The sequence below is a fragment of the Hydractinia symbiolongicarpus genome, chromosome 15 (genome assembly GCF_029227915.1).
Source record: "Hydractinia symbiolongicarpus strain clone_291-10 chromosome 15, HSymV2.1, whole genome shotgun sequence".
NCBI classification, from domain to species: Eukaryota; Metazoa; Cnidaria; class Hydrozoa; order Anthoathecata; family Hydractiniidae; genus Hydractinia; species Hydractinia symbiolongicarpus.
Genome location: NC_079889.1, coordinates 10770430 through 10796778, shown reverse-complemented (window position 1 = coordinate 10796778; position 26349 = coordinate 10770430). Strand labels below are relative to the sequence as shown.

The 26349-nt window shown below is 33.5% G+C and overlaps 4 protein-coding genes across 4 annotated transcripts in view; 3 read left to right on the top strand and 1 right to left on the bottom strand.

Annotated features, from left to right (window-relative positions):
- The first annotated feature begins 7258 nt into the window (after positions 1–7258).
- Positions 7259–11018, top strand: LOC130628980 (amiloride-sensitive amine oxidase [copper-containing]-like). The gene is made up of 3 exons (XM_057442053.1): positions 7259–7338; positions 7537–8381; positions 9004–11018. The coding sequence occupies exons 1-3, from the start codon at positions 7311–7313 to the stop codon at positions 10501–10503; spliced, it is 2373 nt and encodes a 790-aa protein (XP_057298036.1). The 5' UTR covers positions 7259–7310; the 3' UTR covers positions 10504–11018.
- Positions 11019–14202: 3184 nt separating this feature from the next.
- On the top strand, positions 14203–15456 carry LOC130628715 (probable hemoglobin and hemoglobin-haptoglobin-binding protein 3). Its single transcript, XM_057441698.1, has 2 exons — positions 14203–14430; positions 15093–15456. Exons 1-2 carry the CDS (start codon positions 14371–14373, stop codon positions 15393–15395), a joined length of 363 nt encoding a protein of 120 aa, XP_057297681.1. The 5' UTR covers positions 14203–14370; the 3' UTR covers positions 15396–15456.
- Positions 15457–16806: 1350 nt separating this feature from the next.
- Positions 16807–18417, bottom strand: LOC130629047 (uncharacterized). Its single transcript, XM_057442143.1, has 4 exons — positions 18294–18417; positions 17819–18011; positions 17363–17516; positions 16807–16966 (listed from the first exon to the last, which is right to left on the bottom strand). Exons 1-4 carry the CDS (start codon positions 18361–18363, stop codon positions 16880–16882), a joined length of 504 nt encoding a protein of 167 aa, XP_057298126.1. The 5' UTR covers positions 18364–18417; the 3' UTR covers positions 16807–16879.
- A 4730-nt stretch (positions 18418–23147) lies between these two features.
- LOC130628605 (uncharacterized) overlaps positions 23148–26349 on the top strand; it is a 33119-nt gene continuing 29917 nt past the window's right edge. The window contains exon 1 of the mRNA XM_057441584.1: positions 23148–24013. The gene's annotated coding sequence lies outside the window, so the exon portion shown is untranslated. The remainder of the gene's footprint in view (positions 24014–26349) is intronic.

The window sequence follows — 26349 nt, the reverse complement described above, 5'->3', positions numbered from 1 at the left end:
CAATAACATAGCAGTTTGTGTATTATTCTCGCGTATAATATCTTAACATAACTTACGACTACATTTTCGTTCTACTATCTATTCCATGAGCTGTGTAACTAACGAAAATTTCATTTTGCGAATGATTTTTTTCCAACAAAGATATGCTCTAATAGCTTATGGAACAACCTATGATTGTATAAAAAATAGGAAAAAAGTGTTAAAAAAATTAAATAAAAAATATTGTCATAATTAATTACAATATCCGGTTGAAAATTTAAGGTTTTTATAATTCAACTGTACTTGATATTAATACAGCGCATTGTGGATATAAAACTTTATTGTGGTTTAGTGAGCATCTGTCTGACATTAAATACAACTTTCTAAAGATCTCGGCATTTTACCTTATCCTCGGCGAGTGACGTCAAAACAAGCATAAAAACGAGTTATTATCGATCGTCTTGTTTGCATTTTAAGGGATATATTTTTGTCTTGTGAGTCCAATCAAATTAAAGCGCTAAAATGGTAAGGTTTTCTGGTATACTATTCCGTAAATTGTTTTTTTCATTAATCCAAGCAACATATTACTTTCCTACAATGGAAAATTTCAATGTTTCTTTGTAACGGCTCACTAAAAGTAATACAGTGATATTTTTATGTATAAATTAAATTGATTACATACAGCTGCAGCCTTACTTTGAAACTGTTTATTTTGGAACACCGATTGAGTACAAAGTGTTCATCGCTTTTATTTCACTATTAAATAATTTCCGTATACGAATGTTACAAAACATGTCTCTCAATTCACCAAGCTTGCAAAGTCAATTTTTAACAGAAGGAGCTATTTTATTGTTAAGACAAAAGGCTTAGTTTTTATTGTCGTTTTTAAATTATTTTCAAATGCAAATATTACAAGTTTTGTTTTAGCTTCACGGTTTTTCCCTCCTAATTTATTGTAAGGGAGGGTTTTTTAACCCAGTTGCGAAAACAATTCGTAAGCTTTGCTCACTTGTTTTAGTCTGAAAATGTAACAATTGAAATTTTGAAGAAGGCAAAAAAATTTCAGGTTTGTCATGAAGCAGGATGTAAGGGGATAAAATCTCCCAAAACGGGTTGTCAAACCTCTCCCAGACAAACTTTTTATTTTTAATTTGCAGAACTCAGGCACGTTTTTTATTTTCATAAAGGGTGTGTTCAATACGGGGTGGCAGTTTAGGAAGTTAGTGTGCATGTAATTTCGGTTACCGTGTAAATTCCTCCAACGAACTTGGCTTGAACTATGTTCCATAGTATGATCTTCTGTGACGCTAAATTTTGGAAAATGTAGCAAATTCTCTTATCGCACGTGTTACTTTGAAGCAGGACGTGAATAGGGCGTAAGATTTTTGCGGGTACAAATTTCCACAATGTACTTAAACCACATGCCTTCCTTCAATGCACAGTGTAACTTGTTGATGTGCGAGACATTTGAAGGAAAAGAACATGATTTAACTGGATTATGGAATGGCTTAAATTTATTCATAACAACAACAAAAAAATGTATGTTGTTGTGAATGGATTCAAGTTGTTCCAAATATTCAGTTAGAACATGCTCTTTCCTTTCAAGTGTTTTGCATATCAACAAGTTACACTGTGCATTTTTTAGGATTTTTTTTTTATTTTTTTTAAAAAAAAGAGTATAAAAATTAAGTAAGACTCCCCACTTTTTTATTTTTCTTGTTGTCAACTCGGCAACTACATTTGAAGTTGCGTTCAGGATGTGGAATCCTGACTGTTTCCTATTTTCTGCTTACTTCTACAGATCAACTGAGACAATGGCGGACGAACTTTGCTTAGAGTAACAGAGACTATTTCGAACGAACGTTGCTTAGACTAACTGAGACTATTTCGAACGAATGTTGCTTAGAGTGACTGAGACTATTTCGAACGAACGTTGCTTAGACTAACTGAGACTATTTCGAACGAACGTTGCTTAGACTAACTGAGACTATTTCGAACGAACGTTGCTTAGAGTGACTGAGACTATTTCGAACGAACGTTGCTTAGACTAACTGAGACTATTTCGAACGAACGTTGTTTAGAGTGACTGAGACTATTTCGAACGAACGTTGCTTACAGCGACTGAGACTGTTCAGACTATTCAACATTGAGACTATTCCACATTAACATTTAGATTTGAGAGAGATGTATACGAAGGCTCATCACATACTCACAGCTTAGTTTATTATTATCGAGATTAATTCGATCCCAGAATTATGTTTGTATTACCAGTGGCGGGTTCGAACCACCGAATCAGTGATCACTCGTTTAGAGTGCAACGCGCTAACCAACTGCGCCACTGATCCCCTGTCAAATAGAGTGAAAAAGCTTATGCCTTTTAAAAATTCTGTTCCACGTAATAATTAAATTTCAGGTCAATATGATATAAAGTTAATAAGATATCGCATACATTAACGCGATGCACTGCATTGACCCGCTAACCGACTTCGCCACTTACTTTTATGGTCAGGATTTTTTGTGTATAAATTGGAATTGTTTTCTCAAATAATGTTTTTGCCCGAATTTAAAACGAATGGTGCACGCATCAGCTGCTGTTAATCACAAAGGATAGTGACTTTAGTCAAATAAAAATAGAATAAATAATTTAAAATGATGTTTGTTTATTTTGCCTAGAAAAAGATAAGGATATGTCAACACAAACAAATATATAAAGATTAAGCCAGGTGGGGTTCGAACCCACGTCGGAAATGTCTCCCGCTCTACCAACTGAGCTACTGACTTTGTTAAAACATTGGTTGATCAAATTTTCTAAAGGTTTTCCAAAATCAATTAATATTAAAATTTTAGTCCTTTGTAATGGTCAACTGACAATTCTTCATTACTTTTGTCTTTCGCCACTAATATGTTTACAAAATCGTAAAGTTTCACACATCGCGTCCATGCAACCACGTCCCCAAAACTTTTTGTCTCTCATCACGCTGCGCTTATTAACAGGTCTGACGAAAACGTTCGTCTTGTCTTATGATATAAAAAAAGAAACAACGGGTCCTGGGATCGAGGTTGTGCGCCCATGATCATTTCTCAGTGAAACAAGTATTAAACTCATTTGAAACATATGACCTTGTTACTTTTGCCTGAGATTACTTACATGCGGAGATGATAGCATTTAACGTGTAAATCATAAGGTATTAGGTTCGAGTCCCCACTCTGACGCAATTTAAATATAATGTTATCAGCCTATTTGAGCCATTTACTGATCGTAAACCAGCTTGTGTAGCAGGCAAGCAAGTTAGAGCAATGCCTTACGTATCTCTGGTGGTAATGTAACATAGTTATAGTTGGAGGGGACAATTCCTGAGGAACTAAACTTTTCGTTACTTACTAAGAACAATGTTGTATTACAGTGGCATGTCATTTAATTGTATCTTTGAATGAATAATCCAGCGAAAAAATATATTTAAGAAAGAATATATTTATAAGCAACTTTAATTTTCGGTCGAGCCTCGATGTTGCTTAAATATCCCAATTATAACCAATTTTTACAAACCTCATTCCAGAACTAACATTTCTCCCCTGATAAGAGTCTGATAAAGGAACAAAGAGGCCCAGGGAAATGAGTTTAAACTATTATTATCTCCCTATGTGAAATTATCAGTTGCCTAAAATTTCATGAAATTTCAGCTGGAGTTGTTATAAAAGCTTTTTATTTCATTACCCTACATCCGTCCATTTAAATTTTTGTTTATTACTAAACCTTAAAGTATGGTTCTAAAAGGCAAGATGTGAATGTTGACATCAAGTTAAAGATGACATTTTTTCCCTATCAAACATTGTACATTAGTAGTCAACTCATCCCTGGTGGAGGTTCCAGAAAGACTGTTTTTTTTTCTTAAAGTTGATACCAGGTTTTTATTTAAATGTTGATATTCTCAAATAAAGAGGTTTATATTCCCTAACTGTTTCATTATCTTTTATTATCTGCCATATTGTCAAGTTTAGATTGGACAAACTCATTAAGCTTAGTTAACCGATCTGTTGATGCGTCATAAATTTCTTGCTCGGTGTTTTGACAATTAAAAAGATCGTAATCTAAAGCTACATACGGATGCATTCGATAGATGGAAGATATAAAATTGAAGTTCATCATTCCAAACTTTACCTTTACATCAGCAAAACGTGGACCAAGGACATTAGTTTGTCAATAGGGATATATTCTTTGTACTTACAATTGTGTTGTACTTACAAAAACATGGTATTTATTTGACGGTAACTTCTTTACGCAAACTGACGGTGTGGCTATGGGTGGCCCAACATCCTCTGTGGTAGCTGAAATATATATGCAGGCTCATGAGACTACAGCTTTAACAACTGCAGATCACGCTCCAATTGTTTGAAAAAGATTTGTTGATGACGTCTTTTTAATAATAAAAAGAGCAAATCTAGACGTATTTTATGAACATATCAATAATTTGCATCCGAAGATTTAATTTACAATTGAACACGAGAAGAACGGTACGCTTTCTTTCCTAGACACTCCAGTGTCTCACAACGGTGGTAACTTATCAGTATCAGTATACCGCTAACCAACTCATACTGATCAATATCTCAACTACACATCTAATCACCAAATGTCTTGCAAAGAAAGTGTAGTGTCCTCATTACTGGACAGAGCAGCCAATGTAGTCAGTGGAGAGAATGACCGAAAGAAAGAGTTATCTCCATATAAACAACGCCTTACTTGCAAATGGGTACTCGCGACAGACCATTAAAAAGGTTGAGAGGAAAATCATGAACAGGACTGATAAGAGCAGTGACGGGGAAGATGCGGAAAATTAACCTGTAGCCACAGTGTGTATGACATATGTACCAGGGACAAGTAACATACTTCGTCGGGTATTTAAAGATCATAAAACAAAGCCAGTGTTTCAATCTAAAAACACGCTACGTAGTATACTGTCGCATCCGAAAGACAAAATATGTCTAGAGAAACAATGTAATATTGTCTACAAAATCCCGTGTAAGGATTGTGGTGCTGTTTATGTCGGTGAAACAAAACAAATGTTCAAACAACGTGTGAAAGAGCACAAAAGAGCCGTACGCAACGCAGATAAAGACAAAAATTAAACTTGCGGACCATAGTTGGAAGAATGATCATGTTATAGACTGGGACAATAAAAAGATCATAGACCGAGATTGTAGTTGGACAGCAAAAAAGTAAAAGAAACCATAAATAGTATAGACAGAAATACTCATATCAATAGTATTTCCTATCAACTTCTAGAAATATGATTACCCGCACTTCGGAAAGCGAACATTTAGGAAAAAAGTGCAAAAAATGTTTCGGGACAAATGTAACAAAAAAGCGAACTTTTAGAAAAAGAAACATTACATAAAGCGAACTTTTAGAAAAAGGAAAGATTTTAATCAATTGCTTCCATCTGGGTCCGTGAAAAAGTTAATTATTTTAATTGCTGTGATCTAATTGCTTAAATTCGATTGTCTAATTATCTCTTCAAATAATAAATAGCCAAAGATGATTACGATCATTGCACGTCGATGACAGCTGTAGCTGTTGAAACGTAGCCTAGAATATTTATATTATTCAACAAACAACATTACTAAAAAAACATCCAAACAAACTTGCCAATCAACCAGCCTACAAATAAATTAAACTAACCAACCAACCAGTCAATGAACCTATAAACAAATAAATCAAGCAACTAACTTATCAACCAACAAACTAACAACTTATCCAACATACCAAACAATCAACCAACCTAAAACTAAATTAAACCAACCAATCAATAACTATAAACAAAAAAATATATTACTATTAATATATTATCAGTTGCTTCAAATTTCCCCATAAGGTCTGCAGTTCGAGGTTAAGTCCTCTTCTCTCGCGTTTGGTGACAAAACTTCGCCGCCACCCAACGAAGTATCTTCGAGAAGGCTTTCCGTGTCATCTGCAACTTCTCGGCTTTCTTGATAAAAGTATCCAATTCAGTATCATTACCCTTCTCCTTGGCCTTCTTCACAAAATCATCAACCTCTTGCCCAAATGCCTGGACCGCTGCCCTTTTGTTGGGTGTAGTTGTATAGTCTGGGAAACCCATGGCATCAACGGCATTTAACTTAACAGATGGCCACCTACCCCTCTCTTTTGTAATAGCTTCCGCAATATCTACATCGTTGAAAAAAGATGCTTCCCTGAAAGCATCGTATTATCTCGCAGTAGGATTCCCCAAATTCTCCCTAAGACGATCGTAAAGGCTATCGACCTTTGATTTTAGTGTATCTGCCTTAAGCTCAGAACGTTTGTCTCCCGGAACCTGTTGTTCTCTTGGGGTTGGTACTGGCCTTGCGTTGGCCTTGGTATTGATGGAGTACCATCCTCTGGACGTCCCTCCTCATCCACAATATCTGGTTCGAACATTGGGTTCGTTGGCATTTATTTAAATTCCCTATATAAATAAAGGATATGAGTAACGCATTTGGAGACAAACTCAATCCCTACGCAGAAATGAAACAGCTGTTTGGCCTCAAGGGTAAGAAACAGCGTATTCAGATAAGTAACACACCCTCAACAATCAAAACGAAGACTTATACGTTGATATTCCCAGCATGACTCAAAACGAGGTCATTTTTCCAGGAAGTATCAAGTTACTGCTTGACTTAGAAGTGACAACTACCAATAAAAAACGCACCATTATCAATAATATCGGCAAGGCGTTGGTTCCTTCGTATTACCCTGAATGGCAACGAGGTGTAACACATTAGCGATTATCCCACGCTTGCGGTGTATGGAGACCTGTGGCTACCCAAGTTTGATCGCGAAAATAACCTCATTTTAGAGGGTATTAACCCAAATGATATGGTAACTTTTATTGAATGCGAATTTAAGTTTACCGTGACGAGAGCTTTGTTATAAATTATTACAAGGGTAAAGTCACAAGGCAATTAACGTTTATTAATATAGTTGTTAATTTCGTTCAAAAGTTTTAATTGATTGCTTCTTTGACTTTAATTTTTCAGCTGTCTTAATGAAATTATTAACAAACCATTTTGTGATAAGAAGCCCATAAAGCACATTAATTTAAGTGGATTTTTCCACGGGTTTTATTGTTAAAATATTTAATTAACTAAACTAGCTCAAAGCTTACGAGAATAATTACAACAACTACAAAAACAAAAGAACTTAAAAATAATTGACCAATAAAATACACAAGTGAGTTCTAATCTAATTAATAATTAATCTAATTAATTATTTATAATTATTACAACGTTAAAAGAATTTATGAAAAAATTTAATTTTAAACTGGAAAGAGAATATGGAGCTTATGGAGCAAGAGAAAGTGGGTAAGTAAGGAATATTTCTTGTTTGTTTTGTACTTTTAATTAATAATAAACACGTGGGTGCTTATAGTTGTATTTTAAGAAATAGTTTTGAGCCTTTTCTAAATTTCTGCGCGACATGTTTACCATCCGCCTCGTTTGAATGAAAAACATCGAAAAAAAATGTTAAAAGTATAGTTGATTAAATATTATGTTTTGTAGCTTTTCAGAAGAGAAAAAATGGACCAAAGAGGGAATCCAAAATCATCAAAGCATTGGTTGTCATTATTGTGATTCTACTTTTTCTGGTCATTACTTTTATTGTGTACGCTGTTACCAAGCAAGCGTCATGCACTTGTAAAAAGCTAAACGTAAGGAAAAATGATTGGTTGTCTTGCAAAGATAGTAGCGTGACTATTCAACCGAATATAATTGAGAAGAATGATATCTTTCACGAGCTTAACGCAAAAGAAATCAATATGGTCATCAGTTACATTAAGAAAAATTTTGATATCAAACCGAAGGGAAATTACACTATCAAGAACCTTCATTTCATCCATTCAGTAGAATTGTACCTGCCTGATAAACTTGATGCATTGAAATATTTAGATCAAAATGGAAAAAAACCTGAAAGGAGAGCTATAGTTACTATAGTCCACGCTCCCTATAACATAACTTATTACATTGTTGGACCAATTCCCATGCCGAAATATCACAACATTGCTAATTTTACTGACCGGAAAAATCCTCTGCCATACATACCAGACGCAGCAACATTAACTAGAAATCCAGAATCACGCAATCTCTACAAAGACGCAGCTAAATATTTATGGCCGTTGTTTAAAGATACATACGAGATATTGCAAAAATATAATACGTTTGACGAAGCGTTTAAAGCCGGATTTAATTTTTTTGCACCGGGTGGATCTGTACAAAGGAGAAGAGGGGAGTTTTATACAGACATTACATTTACATATCCCAGAAATGCACATTTGAGACATCTAGATATGATTACGTTATCAGTCAACTTTTCAAGTTCGAAAGAGGAAGAGTGGAGTCTAACAAAAGTAAGAAATATCATTTCTTTGTGTGCTGTACAGACAATTATTCTTTCTGACAGTTTGTATAAGATAAAAGCATAATTTCTTTTTGCATATTTTACATGGCTAGCCTCACAAATATCAAGGGATATATATACCCTGTTTATTATTTCCAGGAAAGACCAGGGCTTATATAGGAAGTCCTAGAATATTTAATGCTGATTTTTTTCAAATCAGACAACTCTCAGCAACTTTTAGCAACATTCAACAGCTCACATAGTGAGTCGTCCCCCCAGCTTCCCTCATATGGCTTGTATTGACCTAAGCCTATGGTAACATTTACTCGCCCATACTAAATCGCCATCAAGGGTGGTGACCCGCACTAAGTGCGAGAGTTATAACCACTAAGCTACAGCCACTATTTTGTGACTTCATACCAATGTCTACATACATTTGAAAATTCATAATAATAAAGAGGTGTTACATTTTTCAGTCGCTAAAAGTAGTATAAAACTACCGATAAAAGTGATGCCTGATATCTTTCTTACTAAGAACTGTAGCAGAAAAAATACAGAACAAAATAGCAAGACCAAGTTTTAAGCCATAAATATCAATTGGCATTTATAATGTATTGTTTCTCAAATTTCAGGTTATCTACAACTTGAAAGCCTACAACAGCACAAAACAACTAATGCAAGAGTATAACGCAGGTACACTGGCAGTCGTAACAGTTCCACAAATTCCTGATGATGTCTTGAAAAGAGCAAATCAGAAGCGACGTGGCGAAAACACTAATGACATCTTTCCGTCAATGGAACCTATCATGTTTGCACCCAACGGTCCACGCTTCTCTGTACGCGGACGACAAGTTAAATATATAGATTGGAAATTTAACTTTCTTGTACAACCTTCCACGGGTCCTGCAATATTTGACGTCCGCTACAAGAAGAAAAGAATAGCGTTTGAGATAAGCCTTCAAGAAGCAGCCTCTTTGTATGCCACCGGTGGATCTCACCTTAAATTTACTAACATAATCGACTCGACTTGGTATCTTGGAAAAACCTATACCTTAATAAGCGTCACTGATTGTCCGCAGCAAGCAGTGTACTTAGATATAGACGCCTACCTTGGTACAAAAGTAGTATCTATAAAAAATGCAGCATGTATCTTTGAGCAGGTGGGCAGTGTTCCTCTTCGACGACATCATCATCAAAACAAGAACGGGTATGCATATGGTGCCTTATCAGATGCATCCTTGGTTGTAAGATTTGTGACGGATATGACGAACTACGATTACATTAATGATTTTGTTTTCCATCAAAATGGTGTCATTGAAGTGAAAACAACAGCAACTGGTCATCTCCTTACTAGTCCATATTACGCACAAAATGAAAACAAATATGGCTACCAAGTTGTGGACAACTATCTGGGTGGTATTCACGATCATATGATGTTATATAAAGTTGATTTGGATATCTTAGGAACAAAGAACACTTTTAAAACGATGGATATAAAGTTGGAAACAAGACAAGATGCATGGGATATTCGTCCAGTTGTCAAAAAATACATAAAGCATAATAAACATACGACAGAAAAAGACGCAGCGATACAATTTAACTTCGACCATCCAAAATATTACATTATCTCAAATGAAAAGGAAGAAAACAAATACGGAAACGTCCGTGGTTATCGAATATATGTGCAAAATAAGGTCAAACAAGTTTATCCGGTAGAACATGAAGGTACCAAGCACACTGGATGGTCAAAATACCAAGTGTCAATCTCGAAGTTTAAAGAAACCGAGAGATATGGAAGCTGCATGTTCAATTACTATCCGCAATACCTTGATCCAACATGTTCCTTTGATGCGCGTATTGATGACGATGAAAGTATTGTTGATGAAGACTTAGTTGCGTGGATTCCTATTGGTGGTCTTCACATTCCTTGTACTGAAGATTACCCAAGTACCCCTACCACCGGGAACCAGTTTGCGTTCTTTATCAAACCTTTTAATTATTTCGATGAGGATCCAAGTTTTACTTCGTTAAATTCTGTTTATATTGAAGAAAATGGCAAATCAAAATCGATTAATGCATATGGTACACCAAATAAAGCAACATGTCCGATACCCTCGCGAGAATTCAGATAAATTTGTATTGACTGTTATTCTACTTTTTTAGAATTTTCGTTTTCGTGGAAGATGCTCATACAAGTGTGACGTAAACGCAAAAAAACTAGTGACGGTTATGCTAAGTTTTCTTTAGTTTGAGTCTATTTGTTTTTTTTTTATAGAAACCCATAAAATTCTCTAAATAATTTAGCTACTTGTCAACAGATATTTTTTGTCCGTGAGCGACACCAAGAAATATGAAAAATAAATAAATATAATAAAGGTAATAGGTAATGTTTCCATACAATTTCTTTTTAAGAATACTGTTTATTGACTCCTGTTTTTCTTCGTACGCCTGAATGGACAATTTTTTTACTAGATGATAAAAATCTTTACTGAAGAAAACAAAGATCGACGACTATTTTAAACGATCTTTTTCTCGAGAAAAGGAAATGAAAGACTAGATAAATTTCAGACTTTAATATTTTTTGTTTCATTAACTTTAGATGTAATATGGATATTGTATGTTGTAGGAAAATTTAATTTAGAAGGGACTTGCATGCCTTTTTTATCTCCAAAATTGCACATTTCCCAGTAATTGTTGCACACGAACTATAATTTCATTTCGACTAAATTCGACTTAACTCGAAGTGAAGTCGAACTATTTTTCTCGGGTTCGAGTTCACTGTATGTAAAAAAAGTGAATGATAGAATTGAGGGTAAAAGACGCAGCCGAATGTTTTCAAAATTTCCATAAAAACAAAAAGAATAAGTAAGCATGAAACACAACGTTAATGGTATATAAAGTTACACAAATATTACGTTAATGAGAAAACGCAATTTATCTACTAAATGTTTCAGATCTAATTTGCATGCTGGGAAACTTTAACATATTAAAACATATTACCTTTGAAATTTCCTTAATAGTTTGATAGAAAACACGTGCGAAAATTTCAGTATATTCACGACGAGTTGGTACGCAAGAAATAGAAAAAAAGCGAGGGAAATATTTATGTCATGCCTCACAATATTAATTTTAATTTGTATTTCATCTGATAACATTAATCACGGAAAACTACAGCGTGATGAGACATTACAGCGAGCTCAATCCAACCTCATCCAAGATTGACAGAAACAGAAAAAGCTTCACAAAAGGGCAAAAGTGCTCTACTTCCAGGATTTCCAAGATGTACTTAAGGTCATAAATTTTCACAGACAGTATTTTTTAAAATAAAGTCATTTGAAAAATTCTATAAATTTTTCGGAAGTTATTTTAGCACTCTTCTTTCTGACGCATTAAGCCTTCATTCACATTGATCAAATTGACCACAAGATAATTACCAAAAGTGTAAAGGTGAAACCTCGTGTCCATGGTTTTGTGGGCCCTGTGGCGCTAAACGAGCAGCCAGCAATGGACCTGGCACAGAATGGTCACGTGATGCAGATATGCTAAGCATTTTCGAAATGGCTAAGCGAACAAGATGCAAATTCGACGTTCGCCTCAAAAGGAAAATTTAGAGATGGCGGGCGGAAAAAGCGAGTTATAGAAACTTTTGTTTTTATGCATGAGAGCACAATTCCCACTGATTCGGTATTGATTAACAATATATAGGAAACCCGTTCTGAATTTTCAAATATTAATCATGTATTCCTTTTTTCGCGATATTTCTTTCTTTTTTTATTTATTCCGTTAAGTGTAAAGAGCATCTATTTAATTTACTTTTCTTGAAGCAGCTAGAATCTACATTATAATACCCGCATACGTCTGTCAGTCTGCTCAAAATGGTTTCGCAAGTTGTGAGATACACAAAATGCGGTATATAAAGCGAATCCGTGGATTTATTTAAGGGTCACCGACTATCATTGTAGAATACCACAAAATTCTTTCTGAGGGCAAAATTTTCACTGTTTAGCCGGAGTATTTAAACTTAATACAAAGAGTTGTAAGTTAGACGAAGTACAATCTATGCATGCACCTTTCTCAATTTTAACTGCTAATAGCCATGGTCTGCTAGTTTGAAACTTTAAACGTTCCTCAACTTGAAATATATATTATAGCAGCACAGTTTGTATCTTCAAAAAAAATTTTTAAATATGAAATTAAAAAATAAATTAAAAAAAACTTATCGTTAAATTTGAAATAAAAAAAGAGATAAGAATGGGAAAATTTAAAATATAAATTTAAGAAAAAGAACACAAGCATATATTAAATGGAGTAAAATAAAATGACAGTTAAGGATCAACATGTTATTACTAAAAAAATAAAAAATAAAAATAAAGGATGAATCCTTAGTAGTCTCTATAATAATAGCCGTATTCCGTCTGTCTGTCTGTGTGTCCGCGAAAGCTGTGTCCCGTAACGGAAACACAAAATTTTTAAAATGCGCATCAATACCAAATGTGATGTATTTCTGTCCACTTTGTTGCAACGGGTTAATTTAAAGGACGGGCGACCCCGTGGATTTTTCCACGGGCTAACGACTAGTATGAAAATATTTCTTAGGTGAATGGATTTTATTGAAACGCAATATCTGCTTTGGACCACGTGCAAAGGAGATTGGAATATTTAAAACACAACACGATGCGGCGATGCTTGGTATAAAGTTGGTATATGTCGGTGGACAAGGTGTAAAATGCACAGAAAATTCTCAACTTACACGTTCGGGTTGTAATCACACGTACTGTTTTGCTGTGGGAAATGTTGCAGCAGTCATTACAAATGATTAAAACAAACGACTTTAATCATTTACAGAATATGATGCCGGTTGCGGATTCTTTACAGTACCAGGATACAACGTCAACTCTCCCTACCTTATATTTAATGCACACTGTGCACAAAGGGCAGGAACTGAGATTGCATTATGGCGAAGCTTGGAATAATGGAGTTCTTGGTAACAACGATGGTGAATCATGCACAAATATTTATGCAAAATTATGTGACGAATAATTTTTTTTGTGAATAATGCAATTCTCTTCAGTCTAAAGTAAATAGAGAAATTTCGTTCTTGTTTGTTGGAAAACTACTGCTTAAATGCAATGAATTCTTTTTTTTAAAAATTTAAATGAAGGAAATTTATTTTTAAAGACTTTTCCCGATACACATTTTATATTAAATTGCTATGCAGATACACGCACGATTGAAAGAAGTTAGTTAGAAAAAAAAATCACTTTTAGATATAAGTATTTTAGTTATAATCTTATTGTTATAAAAATATTACGATTAAGAATTAGTAACAACCGCTGGCAATGTTTAATAAAATATCTGGAATTATCCTTCCGAACTTTAACGACGATTGGCTGAGTCTAGATGTCCTATGCTAATTTCGATGTCATATCATACCTTGCAGGAAAAGAAGCGGAAGAGTCCTCTTCGCCCTGCAGCAGTTATTTTGTTGTTTTATATTTTTAAATTTAAATAAATGAATTAATTGTGATTTTTTATTTATTTGGTAGTAATATTTCTACTAGATATAAAATTAACAATAGTTGCACGAGGTTATGGAATGTATATAAGAATTCTGCAGCTTTTTTTCAGTGACTTTAGAAATACTTTATTTAACTTTTACATCCATTTGTAGAGTATTTAAAACAAAGGCATGTTACTTTCAACTGTTTCTATCTAACACTGCGAATGTTATAACCAGTGTTAAATTTTAAAAACAGTAAAAATATAGGAGCTGTTGTCCCTTTCTTGTTCTTATCGTATAGTCATTTCCAACACTATTTTTGTAATACAATTGTTCCTCTGGCTAGAGACTCTTGTCTTTAGAACCTTTTAACATGTATCTCTATTTGAAAAATTAAGAATAAAAATTCGAGAAACAAAATAGAAAATACATAATATATGGGAACCAACCAACAAATACATCAACCAACAAAAAAAACAAGCAAAAATTCAGCCATAAAATGTATCAACCTACCCTAAAATTAAACCAACCGAATTCAACCAACCTAACTCAACCAAAATAATACAACAATTCTACCAAATAATAAACAAAACAAACAACGTTACCAACAAACCATCCAAATAAACTTGCCAATCAACCAACCTACAAATAAATTAAACCCACCAACCAACCAGTCAATAAACCTATAAACAAAAAAATAAATCAACCAACCATCTTATCAATGAACCAACCAATCAACAAACTAACCAACTAGCAAAATATCAAACAATCAAACAACCTAGCAAACAAACAACTTGCCTATCAACCAACCTAAAAATAAAATAAATCAACCAAACAACTTATCAACCAACAAACTAACTAACTATCCAACATATCAAACAATCAACCAACCTAACAAACAAACAATTTGCCCATCATCCCCCTAAAAATAAATTAAATTAACAAACCAACCAACAAACCAACCAAGCTACCAAGTAAGCTACCAACAAATCAGTGAATAAACATACGAACAAATCAACACGCCGGCATATCAACCAAACAACCAACTCACTAAGCAACCAACTAGTAAACCAACCGACTAACCAACCAACCAACCAACCAACCAACCAACCAACTAACTAACTAACCAACCAACTAACCAGGCGACTAAGCTACCAACTAATTTACTAATCAATTAACTAACCAATGAACTAACCAATGAACTAACCAACCAACTAACCAACTAACCAACCAACTAACCAGGTGACTAAGCTACCAACTAACTTACTAACCAATGAACTAACCAACCAACCTACCAACCAACCAACCAACCAACCAAACAACCAACCAACCAACCAACCTACCAACCAACCAACCAACCAATCAATTAGTCAACTTACCAACAAACTATCTTACCAACCAACCGATCAAATAACAAAAAAATCAACCTACCAACTAACAAACAAATCAAACCAACAAGCCAAGCAAAAATCAACCAACCAACTAAATAAAAGTAAATATTACATACTTGTACGTTCTTACTAAAATATGACATCGAAATGTTGCAGCGGGTTATTCGATTGCTTCCTTGTGTTGTTAATAAAATCTGAAATTAAATTTTTTGAGATAAAAAACCAACTATCTTATGAAAATTAATTTGCACGGGAAACAATTTCGTATTTTTTTCAATCTCTCTAAATAATATTTCGCTATTGGTGAAATCCGAAAAATTCAATAATCGCGAAATTTGATTTTAATTTTCTTTACTGAGTTTTTCAAAGTATAAAAAAACTAATATTTTTCCAAGGAATTATTTTTTCACAGAAACTTTCTAACATATTTTTTTAAGAAATATGTTTTTCTCAAAAATACTTATACACATTTTTTTGCTACTTACCTTGCCTTTTTTTCAACTTTCGAGGTTTTTTTTTTGCTTCTTCCTCGGGTGTAAATTTCAAATAATTTCTTAAAGTGCCACTTTGTTTCAAGAAACTTGTTCAGAAATCGCCGCCAAGTTGAACAGTCATGTCAATTTCATGACTCTCTTTCTTAAATCTCTTTTTTCTTATTGATTTTATAAAAAAGTTTTAGTTTAGTCTCCGAGAAGAAGAGTATTCTCTACAGTACAATCAATTTCGTTTAAAAATAGATATAAGTGAAAAATAAGACCTAGTCTCTCAGAAAACAAAAACAAGAATTCAACATATGTGAGATCGGAAAACCTAGATGACACTTAGACCCGATAATCGCAAGATACGCAAACAACAAATGCTCAAATTGGAATGAAAATTTCATCACTTTTTCCCCGATAAATCTTTTCTCGGGTTAGTAGGCAAATTTGGAGTTTTTATTTCTTTTAAATCTATTGATTAAAAGATTGTTATCAGGCAACCTCGTCCCCACGACTTTTCTATACCTATGATATTCAGACTTCTCCGCACGAGTTTAAAAAGCCCCTTTATTTGAAGAAAGGAAGAGTTAGTCGAAGAAATTTACTAGACGGGAAACATTTTGGTATTAATTTTTGTCGTGAAAAAAAATAAAAAAATCGTTACTTCTCCCACAACCTCGATTCCAACGCCTGTTGTCTCATTTTCTTTGCCGGGGGGGGGCGGGACGAACATGTTCGTACTTTCGTCCCGATGTCAGAAAAAATACAAGATAACCTGGGGACGAGGTTGCTTTTCCCAAATAATTTTTCTCAGGTAGTGCGAGATGTTCCAACAAAAAAAGGTGTAAACAAGATGCCAGAGCGAATTTGTTGGAAAATTAAATAACACCGAGGCCGACCAGAAAACTCATATCAGCACGTGAAACAGAGAAGCAAACTATTTTCTCAAATCTGATTGGTTAATAAGCTCAATAAGTTCCAATCTGAATTAAAAATTGAAATCATTTTAAGTTTCTTTTCTTCCAGGAATAGATAAAGGTACGTGTTATCAAGAAACTTTTGAATTTCAAGCCTCAGGAAACAAATTATTCAGCAAGAAAAAAGATATTTTTTTCTATTTTACATATATAATATATTTTTAAGTTTTAACTCTAATGTTTCCCTCAGCACAAGCCAACTTGTGACCATTCATACTTTGGATTTCAACACGGACGAAATAATCACCCTAAAGAAAAAATCAAACAACTGTCATTTTATGTTAAGCAACAAGCCAAAAAGTTCAGTATACTATGGAATTTCAGGACCATGAACCCTTTTCTAAATTTAAGACGAATGACTTTTACAAACCCAAGCCTGTGGTTTTTTTAGATTTTTAAAATCGGGATGTAAGATCTTGTCTAAAATAGGGATAAATTTTAACTACATTTAACCTTATGATTAGAATTTTTACTTAATTTTACCATTTTTTTTACCAGGATAGAAAAAGTTATTAACATATTGAGAGTTTTCTGTTGCTTAAAACATACGTAAGAATCAAACTGTTTGTTCTTTTAGCGGTCTGGAGACGAGAATAATTCCGACATCATTATCACTATGGCAACAAGTATGGAAACAAACCTACCCCGCCAAATGTCGATACTGCTCCTGGTATTTTCGGCAATTGATAACTTATTTTCCTGCTGACGACGCGCGGTTGAGATGGACATGGATATTGGATATCTCCACCATTTTGTGCTTGCATTTTGTTAATCATGTCACATGTGACAGTGTGAGTGCTATATTAAAAAAATAAATGCGAAGATATTTTATTATGGACATTCTTGTTTCCAGGATCTCTGCCTTAAGCCGTGTTATGTGCTAAGGCAAATCCCCTTGGAGCGAGGTTGTCGTATGAAGCATGAACTAGAAACTACTTCTTTTAACACACGGAAACCCATGGTTCCTCTAATGACTTTCTTTTTGCTACAGAATTAGCAACCAGAGTCTCATGCTGAGTTAATTTAACCTTGACTCAACCTTCTAACAAGGATTGGAAGCTAAGTTGTTTAACTATACAATTCAGTTTGTGCTAACTTACCATGAACCAACTCCGCTAAAACAGGGGACTGGTACCCAGGCAAACCAAACTTTTCTCTTTAGTGTAATTTTGGCGCGAACAGATGTTGGGAAAACTTTTCTGATGTCAACTCTGAAATCTGCATGTACAGTCTGACCTTCTCGTAGAATCAAGGGATCGCTGATATCATTGATTCTAAGCTCTGCGTAATCACCTAGGAAAAAAGAAACGCCGCTTGATGATAAAGAATGAAGAAACGTATACTTGTTATTAGATTAATATTTACTATTACATTTCCTAATTTATGTTCAATCTCTTTATCTAATTTATAAATAATTAAGCTGTAAATAGGTCTTGGATCCAGAATTTACCACTTACTCATAAGTTTAAAATTCTCTCGCAAGTCTATTATATACACCACTTCAGGTTTCGCCTCAGAGAACGGATTGAATCAAATCCAAATCGCTCCATCGGCATAAGAAACACTCGTTCTTACCTCCACATGTTTTCGACTTAAAAGCTGTAACAGCTGCCACCAAAAGTAAAAAGACAAAGCATGAATACATCTTCCTGCTTGCTTGTCTTCACCAAATGCACAGGAAATATCGCGTGCTTTTTCATTTTATATAGGGAAGCAGTTCCACCTAAGTCCCAGGAACCTTTCAAGCTAAAGTTAACTTTAAGAAGTATTAGATGATTAAGGTTTGGGGATTAGGTTGTATTTTTACAAAAGGCTGAATAAATAAAATGTTGGTATTAGTGTAGAAAAGGTAGTTTGATCAAATATAATAAATATTTTTTTTTCAATTTGAGAAAGCTGAGTTGGGACAGTGAGGGTGTGTTTGCAAGTACTTATACACCACCAACCTCGATCCAGGCCACTCAGGCAATTTGTCGAATAATGGCGCTCAAGCAGGACAGCTTTGAGGCACCATTCAGTAACTGTAGGGATGACACTGTATATTTGATATAAACATTTTTGTGTGAAGTCAAGTAACTAAGAGTTGTGAATTCCAAATCGAAAGATGTACACTAAATGTCAATTTATTAAACATGAGGGAGGAGAGGAGTTTAATTCTATTGATGTTTAAATATGTGGGCACAATAGTGCTGTGCTCCATTGGTTGATTTTATTTCGCGGTTTGCTCTAAGAAATTATTTTGTGTTTATTGGTCGGTTTGAAGTTAAGATTTTATCTCACACATTCGCTTGAGACTAAGCTTTTGCATTAGAGAAACTGAATTTTGATATAAGCTTACATAACTAGGCTACAATGGTATTATCTACAGCCTACAAGTCTTTATCACAAAAATATAGTAAATTAAAGAAAGCCTAAAAACTTTGCAATTGATGTAATATTTTTTTTGAAATTACATTTTTGCTCCATTTCACCTTTCGCGAATGTTCTTTTTAGTACACGGGTTTTTCTAAAGCTAATACAAATATTTGGCTAACATGTTTTATTTTTCTTAATTTTTCGTATCTTACAAGCAACAAATTAGCCAGATTTGTTGCTTTTTGACTATCTAATTTGGAAGATCAAATTCATGTGCTTACTATTTCGGTCAGGCTGGAAATCCAAAATAAATCAAATTCTGTGTAACAAGTTTGTCGTAGTACGAAAGTTACGAGTTTTAGGACAAGGAAAGTCTAATCTACACGCTCGTTTTTCTTTATAAGGACTTGGAAAATCTGCCCTGAGACTGACTGTTATTTTTCAAACTTTTTTATCCGGTTGATAGTAAAACACAACTTTAGAAGTTGTTTTGTTTGTTCTTGAATTTCTATGGAATTTTTGTTTGAATGGGATTTTGCATGTTTTTTTATAAGAATATGCTTCATAAGAATAACGGAAAAGCAACTAGCCTGGTTAGAATTAGTATTTTAAGTTAGAATTTTGGTATTCTTATAAAAAAGCCTGTTTATTTGTTGTTTAAGAACTAAATCAAGTCAGAGTAAAGAAACGATAATGATCAATAGACCTTTCCCGAATTTTCAAATTATACTAAACTCAATTAAAGAGATCGATACAAAAAAAGATTGATACTTATTCCCTTAGTCCCTTAGCAAAAGATCGTCGTCGTCGTCGTCGTCGTCGTCGTCGTCGTCGTTGTCGTTGTTGTTGTTGTTGTTGTTATTATATAATAGTTAAAAACATGAGTTAAAAATATTACCTTTACAATAAGGCATAAAATAATTTATTACAGGTTAAAATAGCTTTTAGTTTTTCTTACGAAACTTTGTAAAGTATCCGATTTTCGAATTTCGATTGGCATGTCATTATAAATCTTTGATCCCATAAATTTAAAACCAGATCTATTTACTTCAAGTGTCACTCTAAGTATTCGGGTGTTTCTACTGTGCGATTTTATCTCGAAGAAATCTTCAAAATTGTTACACACTGCTTTGTCCAAGCATTTTCTGACCAGCATGACCGCATGTTTCTTTTCCTGCACATAATGAAAACATTTCAGCAACAAGCAGTAAAAAAAGGTCATCACAGGAGCAGCTAAAACAATCTTTTCCCTGGAATGAGGCTAGTAAGTACATTTTTTCCTTGTCAAATATTTTTTATCTTCATTAAAAAAAATTGGGTGATTAATTTCCATGTATTTTTGATTGAGAAAGACATACATTTCTCTTTAATTACATTTTTTAGAATTTCAATCCCGTGTGATCCATATCTTAACGGACATTCGGCACATATTAATGGATGGTGCAAGTACTAGTCAACATCAAGAACGTCATCAAGAGCCTACAGAACGGCTAGAGGAATTGTCAGAAATTGCAGCATTTCAGAGACTTGATGAGGAGATAAAACATGACAAGGAAAAAAGAAGACAATTAGTGAGTAAATCTGACTTTTCATTACCATTCATTCCATAAATATTGTAGCTATAAGTAAAACTTGTTGTTTTTGTTTTTGTTTTTTTTTCTGTTTTCCAAACTTAGTAACATCAAATATGTGTAAAAAACTGTAGGGTATATCTCAATAATACTTAAAAAAAACTTTTTTTTCAGTTTAAACAGCTAAGTTAAGTTGGTGGCAAAAATACGAAAGCTTGCGCTAAAAACATTTGCCAATGGTCGGTACATTTCATATTTTGATTAGTGTTGCCAACATTTAATGTCAAGTGTAACGTAGTTAAACGTAATTAAATCTCTTAAAGTACGGAATTGTTTTATTGTAGACTGATGAGCTACGGTTTAAGATGAAATTTGAATATTAAAAAATGAGCTTTTTTTTATATTGAATTTGAAAATGCCATTTCCATGGTGCAAAAGCTTTGAGCAACGATGAATTCGAGAAAGCAATATATTTTTTACTTTTTTTTCAATTTATCTTTCATCAGATGATCAAAAACTCAACATTAAAATCTATTAAAAACCGCCAAGAAGAAATGTGTAAAAGTATACATAAAGTATTAAAAATTTTCAAAGTAAAGCAATGAAACGAAATAAAAAGAAAAAAATTTAGAAAGACGAACGATTCGATATACACAGGATTTCGAGATACTATACATACTACGGTACTTATATGATAAACTAAAGTAATCCAAGTTAGTCTAAAAATATTTATTTAACTTTTGATATTTTTTTTTTTTATTTATTTATTTTTTTTTTTGGTAAAAAAATCATCAACTAACAAATTTTGGTCTTTTTGGTCTACTAGACCACAAGGAAAAACAAAAGTGAAAGTTTAAAATTAACAAATACCAAGATAACAACAATTTTGCTAAATCATATTTCAGACACCTTAGGGAAGGGTCTCAGTTTTTGTTCCTCCAAACACGATATGAGATGTGCTCGCATTTTGTCCACCACAAATACGCCAGTAGAGGTTGACTTTCCATCTAGAATTTCAGTTGCAAATGCTATCGCAAAAAGTCCACAATTATAGCTATCAAGTTGCCTTTATACTTTGCTAAAAGATATAACCATTGTTTAGGCTGTCACACACCTGAACTTGACCGTTGGAATAAAAACGTGAGATCCAGTAATTACGGTCGTCATGTAGTAGCTGGACGTGCTCTTCATATACAGCTCCATATGGCTCTACATTTTTCTTTTGGGAATTAACGACCGGATGATTGCTCAAAATCTCAAACAAGTATTTTCAATGGATTTATAACCAGCAACAACCGGGTTTTTTAGAACATATGTAGGAACAATGACACTGCGAATGGGTGAAAAATACAAAAAAACAACAATAACAATGACTAAAGGTCTTGTGATTTAATTTTTGTTCTTGAAGAAAATAATAATACATCTTTCAACAAGGAAATTTTCGCACAATCAATGTTAAGATACCGTAAAATTTGTATTTAAATTAATTGAACCGTAAAAATTGGTAATGTATTGTACAATAAATAAAAAAATGTTCCAAGTATAGGGATAAAAAACAACAAGAATAATTGAGGCTAAATATATTAAAAAACATAAAAACACTTCAGAGGCTGAAGTCAAATTTCGTGGTTCTGATAAAAATAGTATATGCATAACAAACGAAAAAGCAAAACTCGTCTACCAATAAATTGTCATCAAATCAAAAAAATATTATGTTCCCTCGGTCAATGCAAGAAAATTATATTTTTTGCGAATATTAGTACTTTTAATATAAATATTATATTGAGGTTAATTATAACCCTTTATAAAAATAATGCACGATACAAGTCTCAAAAAATGTAGCGATTCAATTCGAATACCTTCAAGGTGTGCCTAAAAATTCGATGCAAACGGTGTAAAACTAAAGCGTTAACACACAGTTATTCATTCAATAAATCTTGCACGTCAAAAACACATCAAGATACGAGAAAATCTTAAATCAGTAATTTTTATAGCTTTTTTTTAAAAAAATTGTTTTAAATAATCGTAATTTGTTGGTAGTATATGGGAATTATATTAATCGAACATTTTGTCCGGTAGGATTTCCGTTTGGTAGCTAATATTTTCTAAATTTTTGAACTTATCATTTTTGTTCTTAAAAACATATCAATTGGAAAAAACGCTGACGTCATATAGATGTGTTTTATCATAAACTGTCTCCTAATGCAAATTATCCTTTATATGATGACGTCATTTTTAAAGGTTTAAATTTTTAAAATTTTTACTATTCTACAGTTCACAAAATATATTTTTTTAAAAAATAATTATTTCTACACTTCTGTTTCATGACGACGTCATTATTTATTCACCACCCGAATTCTGACTGTTTTTATTCATAATTGCATTATATTTGTAAATGTTCAATATGCTAACAACGTTTTTATTAATCTTTTTAAGCTCGTAAAATATTTTAATTTTCTACAATAAACAATTTCATCCAAATATGTTTTATTTATTAAAACATATATTATCGCTAGTTATATTTTTTACATATAATCAATTTTAAATATCGTGGGACGTGTTATGGATTGCCAAATACACTTTTTATTCATTTATGTACTTTTAGATATCTTTAAAATTATCGAAAACAAGAATACAGTCGAGTTAAAAAGACTTCTCTCAATCCACCCAAACATCGTCCATATGCGAGATGAAGATGAAAATGCACAATTGCTGTGTACAGCAATTTTCACCAACGATTCATCAATGGTGAACATTTTCATTGAATATGGATGTGATGTTTTGGCGTAACCTCGATCTCAGGGCTCTTTTCTCTCTTTTTGATATAAGGACGGCGAGACAGAAATAGCCCTGGCACTGGCTGGTGGTCTTACAAATGCCGTCTTAAAAATTATGGTGGGTAACATTTAATAATTTTGAGGAGGCGAATGCGCAATGCAAAACAAGATGGCGGTGCACAAGGAAACAAATGAATTTGGTAAACTTTTTAAAAAACATATTTTTGGTACTTTTTTTCAAAGATCTTTGTTGAGAAGGCAGGTGAAGAATTTGAAAAGTTCTCACTTGAAACAAAAGTCACCTGTCTTTTTATTTATCGTCAATAGCTTGCAAATGCTCATGAATTATTTATGTTTTTAGCAATATTATAAAACAGGTAAAACGTAACAACGTTAATTTTTTGAAAGAAGTCTTAATACGTTGATATAGAAATAAAAGTATAATCAAAAGTAGTTAAATATTATACACAGCTAGCTAGTAGTTTAGTAGCTAAGTTTTTAATGTCTAAGAACTCATGTAAAAATTTTTCCTTTTACATCAAATGAAGAAAAATATAAATGCTGGAGGAACCATCTCAGTGGACATAAGCAGGTAACATTTCTCTAATATAAAATTTTTCGGTTAATATATCTCTATAATAATAGCCGTATTCTGTGTGTTCAAAATGGATGCGCGCAGCTTTTTTCGGAAAAATAGTGCGGGGCCCGATTTTAACGGACCTGCCGTTTTCGGCTAGACGCAGCATAATTTCGGAATAATTTCGGAATCGCGCCAGAACCGGATAAACAAACAACATGCTACGGGGGCCATTTCAGTTTGGAAATGATGGTGTCAAGTTTTTCTTCTATAATCCTTTTAATTTTGTAGTATTTGTTTTCTCATGTTCAGGTGCATACATTTTTACCTTTTTTTAACAACGTACTATCTTAAATCACCAATTTTTAAGATTTTGGCAAGAAACGTAGATATTGAACCAGCTTGGCTAGCTAGCTAGCTAGCTATACTTTAGCTTTACTTATATTCCTATTATTTTGACGTTTTTATTCAGTTTGGTATACTATTATCTATTTGTGTTTATGTTGTGACCATCTAGCTAGCCCTTTTTAGCTACCTCTAACTGAAAAATGAAAGTAGCCAAATACAGTGAAAAATAAATACTAACAACATTCCTAATACTATATAATTATGCTGAATACAGTCAGGTGGCTGCAGCTTTTGTTACTGTTATGAACATTTTTCTGCAAAATAAAATGTCTGAGTATTTTTCTTAACTGGACCGGGTAACGCCAGGCTGTTTCCCGATTTCTTTTAAAACCGAAGTTGCGATAAAGTTTTTTGAAAAATGTTGTTACGCCTACACTCCTGTGCGACATGGTGTATCTGTACAAAACGTTAAGCCCAGTGTAAACAACGGGCTGTTTCGTGTATTTTTAAAAAATTATATCGAATATATAATTGTTTTTGCTGTGACGGGATAACAACGGATTTTAATCTGTGTTTTTATTTCACCTTAAAATGTTGAAAGTTATTTTGTGCAAAGTTTATTACACCGGAACACCATAAATTGTGTGCGCTTCACTTGATTTACTACATACCTGCCCGAATGTGTGGCACATTTGACGGTTCTTATTAATCACTCAGTCGGGTCTTCAATGCCAGGTAACGCAGTTACATGTGGCTTAACCCGGCGTTTCAACAGAGTGTATCCTGTGTTTTGTAAACCAAAGCTGTAATATATACAGTTTTTTGGAAAAGGGTATTAAGAATAAACGCATGTGCGACACGGTTTACCTGTACTAAGCGCTCACCTTGGTGTCACGATTCATTTTTTAACTTCAACAGACAATTATTCTGCAAAACAAAAATAATATTTACCGATTGTTTTTGCTATGACGGTGTAACAACGGTTTGTAAACTCTGTTTTTATTTCAGCTTTTGTTGCGGAAAAGTTATTTTTTGAAAAATATGTTGCAGTCGCAACACTATAATGGTGTATCCTCTACACTTGATTTACGAAATACTGTATACCTGTACTAAAGCGCTCCACCTGATCGTGTAGCTTGGCACAGTTTACGGCTCTTTTTTATTAAGTGCTCCACAGAGTGTTCAACGCCGGGTCACACCTTCACTTGTGGCTTACCCGGCGTTTCGACGCCGGGTTTCCCGGCTATCTATATAATAATACGCTAAGTGTGTCTGTCTGTGTGTCTGTGACAGGCAAAGTGGATGTCTTCATTTTCCTTTGATGTTGCCGAAAAATGCATCTCTAACATGTTAAATTTTCTTACGTTACGGCGCGACGTCAGTAACACTACTTTAACGTCAATATGAAAAGTTGAGAAGATAATTTTAAAAATCCACTCCCGAAGGTAATTTAAGGAGTTTTGTTTAGTGTTTTTAAAATTAAAGAGAACTGATTAATGCTAAGAGGGTGTGGTAACCCTGTTTAAAATGATTACGCAAATCTACATTTTTGTACTGACAGTTAATCAAACTTTATTCATCCATGCATTATCTCTATAGAAGCGAGTTTGCTACAATGTGGTTTTTCTAAGTAAATACTTTAAATTTCGCAAGAAACAGACTTAAATAGAAATTGTAACATACACATTTTCTTACATAAGATTTTGACACATCTAAAGTTTATTATTTTTAGTCGGCATTTAAATTTGAAGTTGCTTTATGACTGCTTAATTTTATTTAAGCAATTTTCGTAATTTGTTTAAGGAGGAAAAAGAAGAAATGAAGTCATATTTTTGGTAAAAGAAAATTCTTGAAGTTAAAATTATTTCTTGGAGATTTATGTCGTTTGTTTTAAAAGCGTATCTCTTTCTATTTAGGTAACAAACTTAATTTTTAATGACATCATTTGCGCAAATGCGTCAAAGGCGATGGAGGCTGACTGACTCATTTGCCGGCTTTTTTAA

What these genes read in the sequence shown, in the direction of transcription:
- LOC130628980 (XM_057442053.1), top strand. Translation starts at nt 7,311, where the DNA reads ATGGAGCTTATGGAGCAAGAGAAAGTGG. An exon ending in TATGGAGCAAGAGAAAGTGG is followed by an intron (nt 7,339 to 7,536) that starts GTAAGTAAGGAA and finishes TATGTTTTGTAG; the next exon opens with CTTTTCAGAAGAGAAAAAAT. An exon ending in AAGAGTGGAGTCTAACAAAA is followed by an intron (nt 8,382 to 9,003) that starts GTAAGAAATATC and finishes CTCAAATTTCAG; the next exon opens with GTTATCTACAACTTGAAAGC.
- LOC130628715 (XM_057441698.1), top strand. Translation starts at nt 14,371, where the DNA reads ATGTATCAACCTACCCTAAAATTAAACCAACCGAATTCAACCAACCTA. An exon ending in CCAACCTAACTCAACCAAAA is followed by an intron (nt 14,431 to 15,092) that starts TAATACAACAAT and finishes ACCAACTAACCA; the next exon opens with ACTAACCAACCAACTAACCA.
- LOC130629047 (XM_057442143.1), bottom strand. Translation starts at nt 18,363, where the DNA reads ATGTATTCATGCTTTGTCTTTTTACTTTTGGTGGCAGCTGTTACAGCT. An exon ending in TAAGTCGAAAACATGTGGAG is followed by an intron (nt 18,012 to 18,293) that starts GTAAGAACGAGT and finishes CTTTTTTCCTAG; the next exon opens with GTGATTACGCAGAGCTTAGA. An exon ending in CAGTATCGACATTTGGCGGG is followed by an intron (nt 16,967 to 17,362) that starts GTAGGTTTGTTT and finishes TTTTTTCTTTAG; the next exon opens with GGTGATTATTTCGTCCGTGT.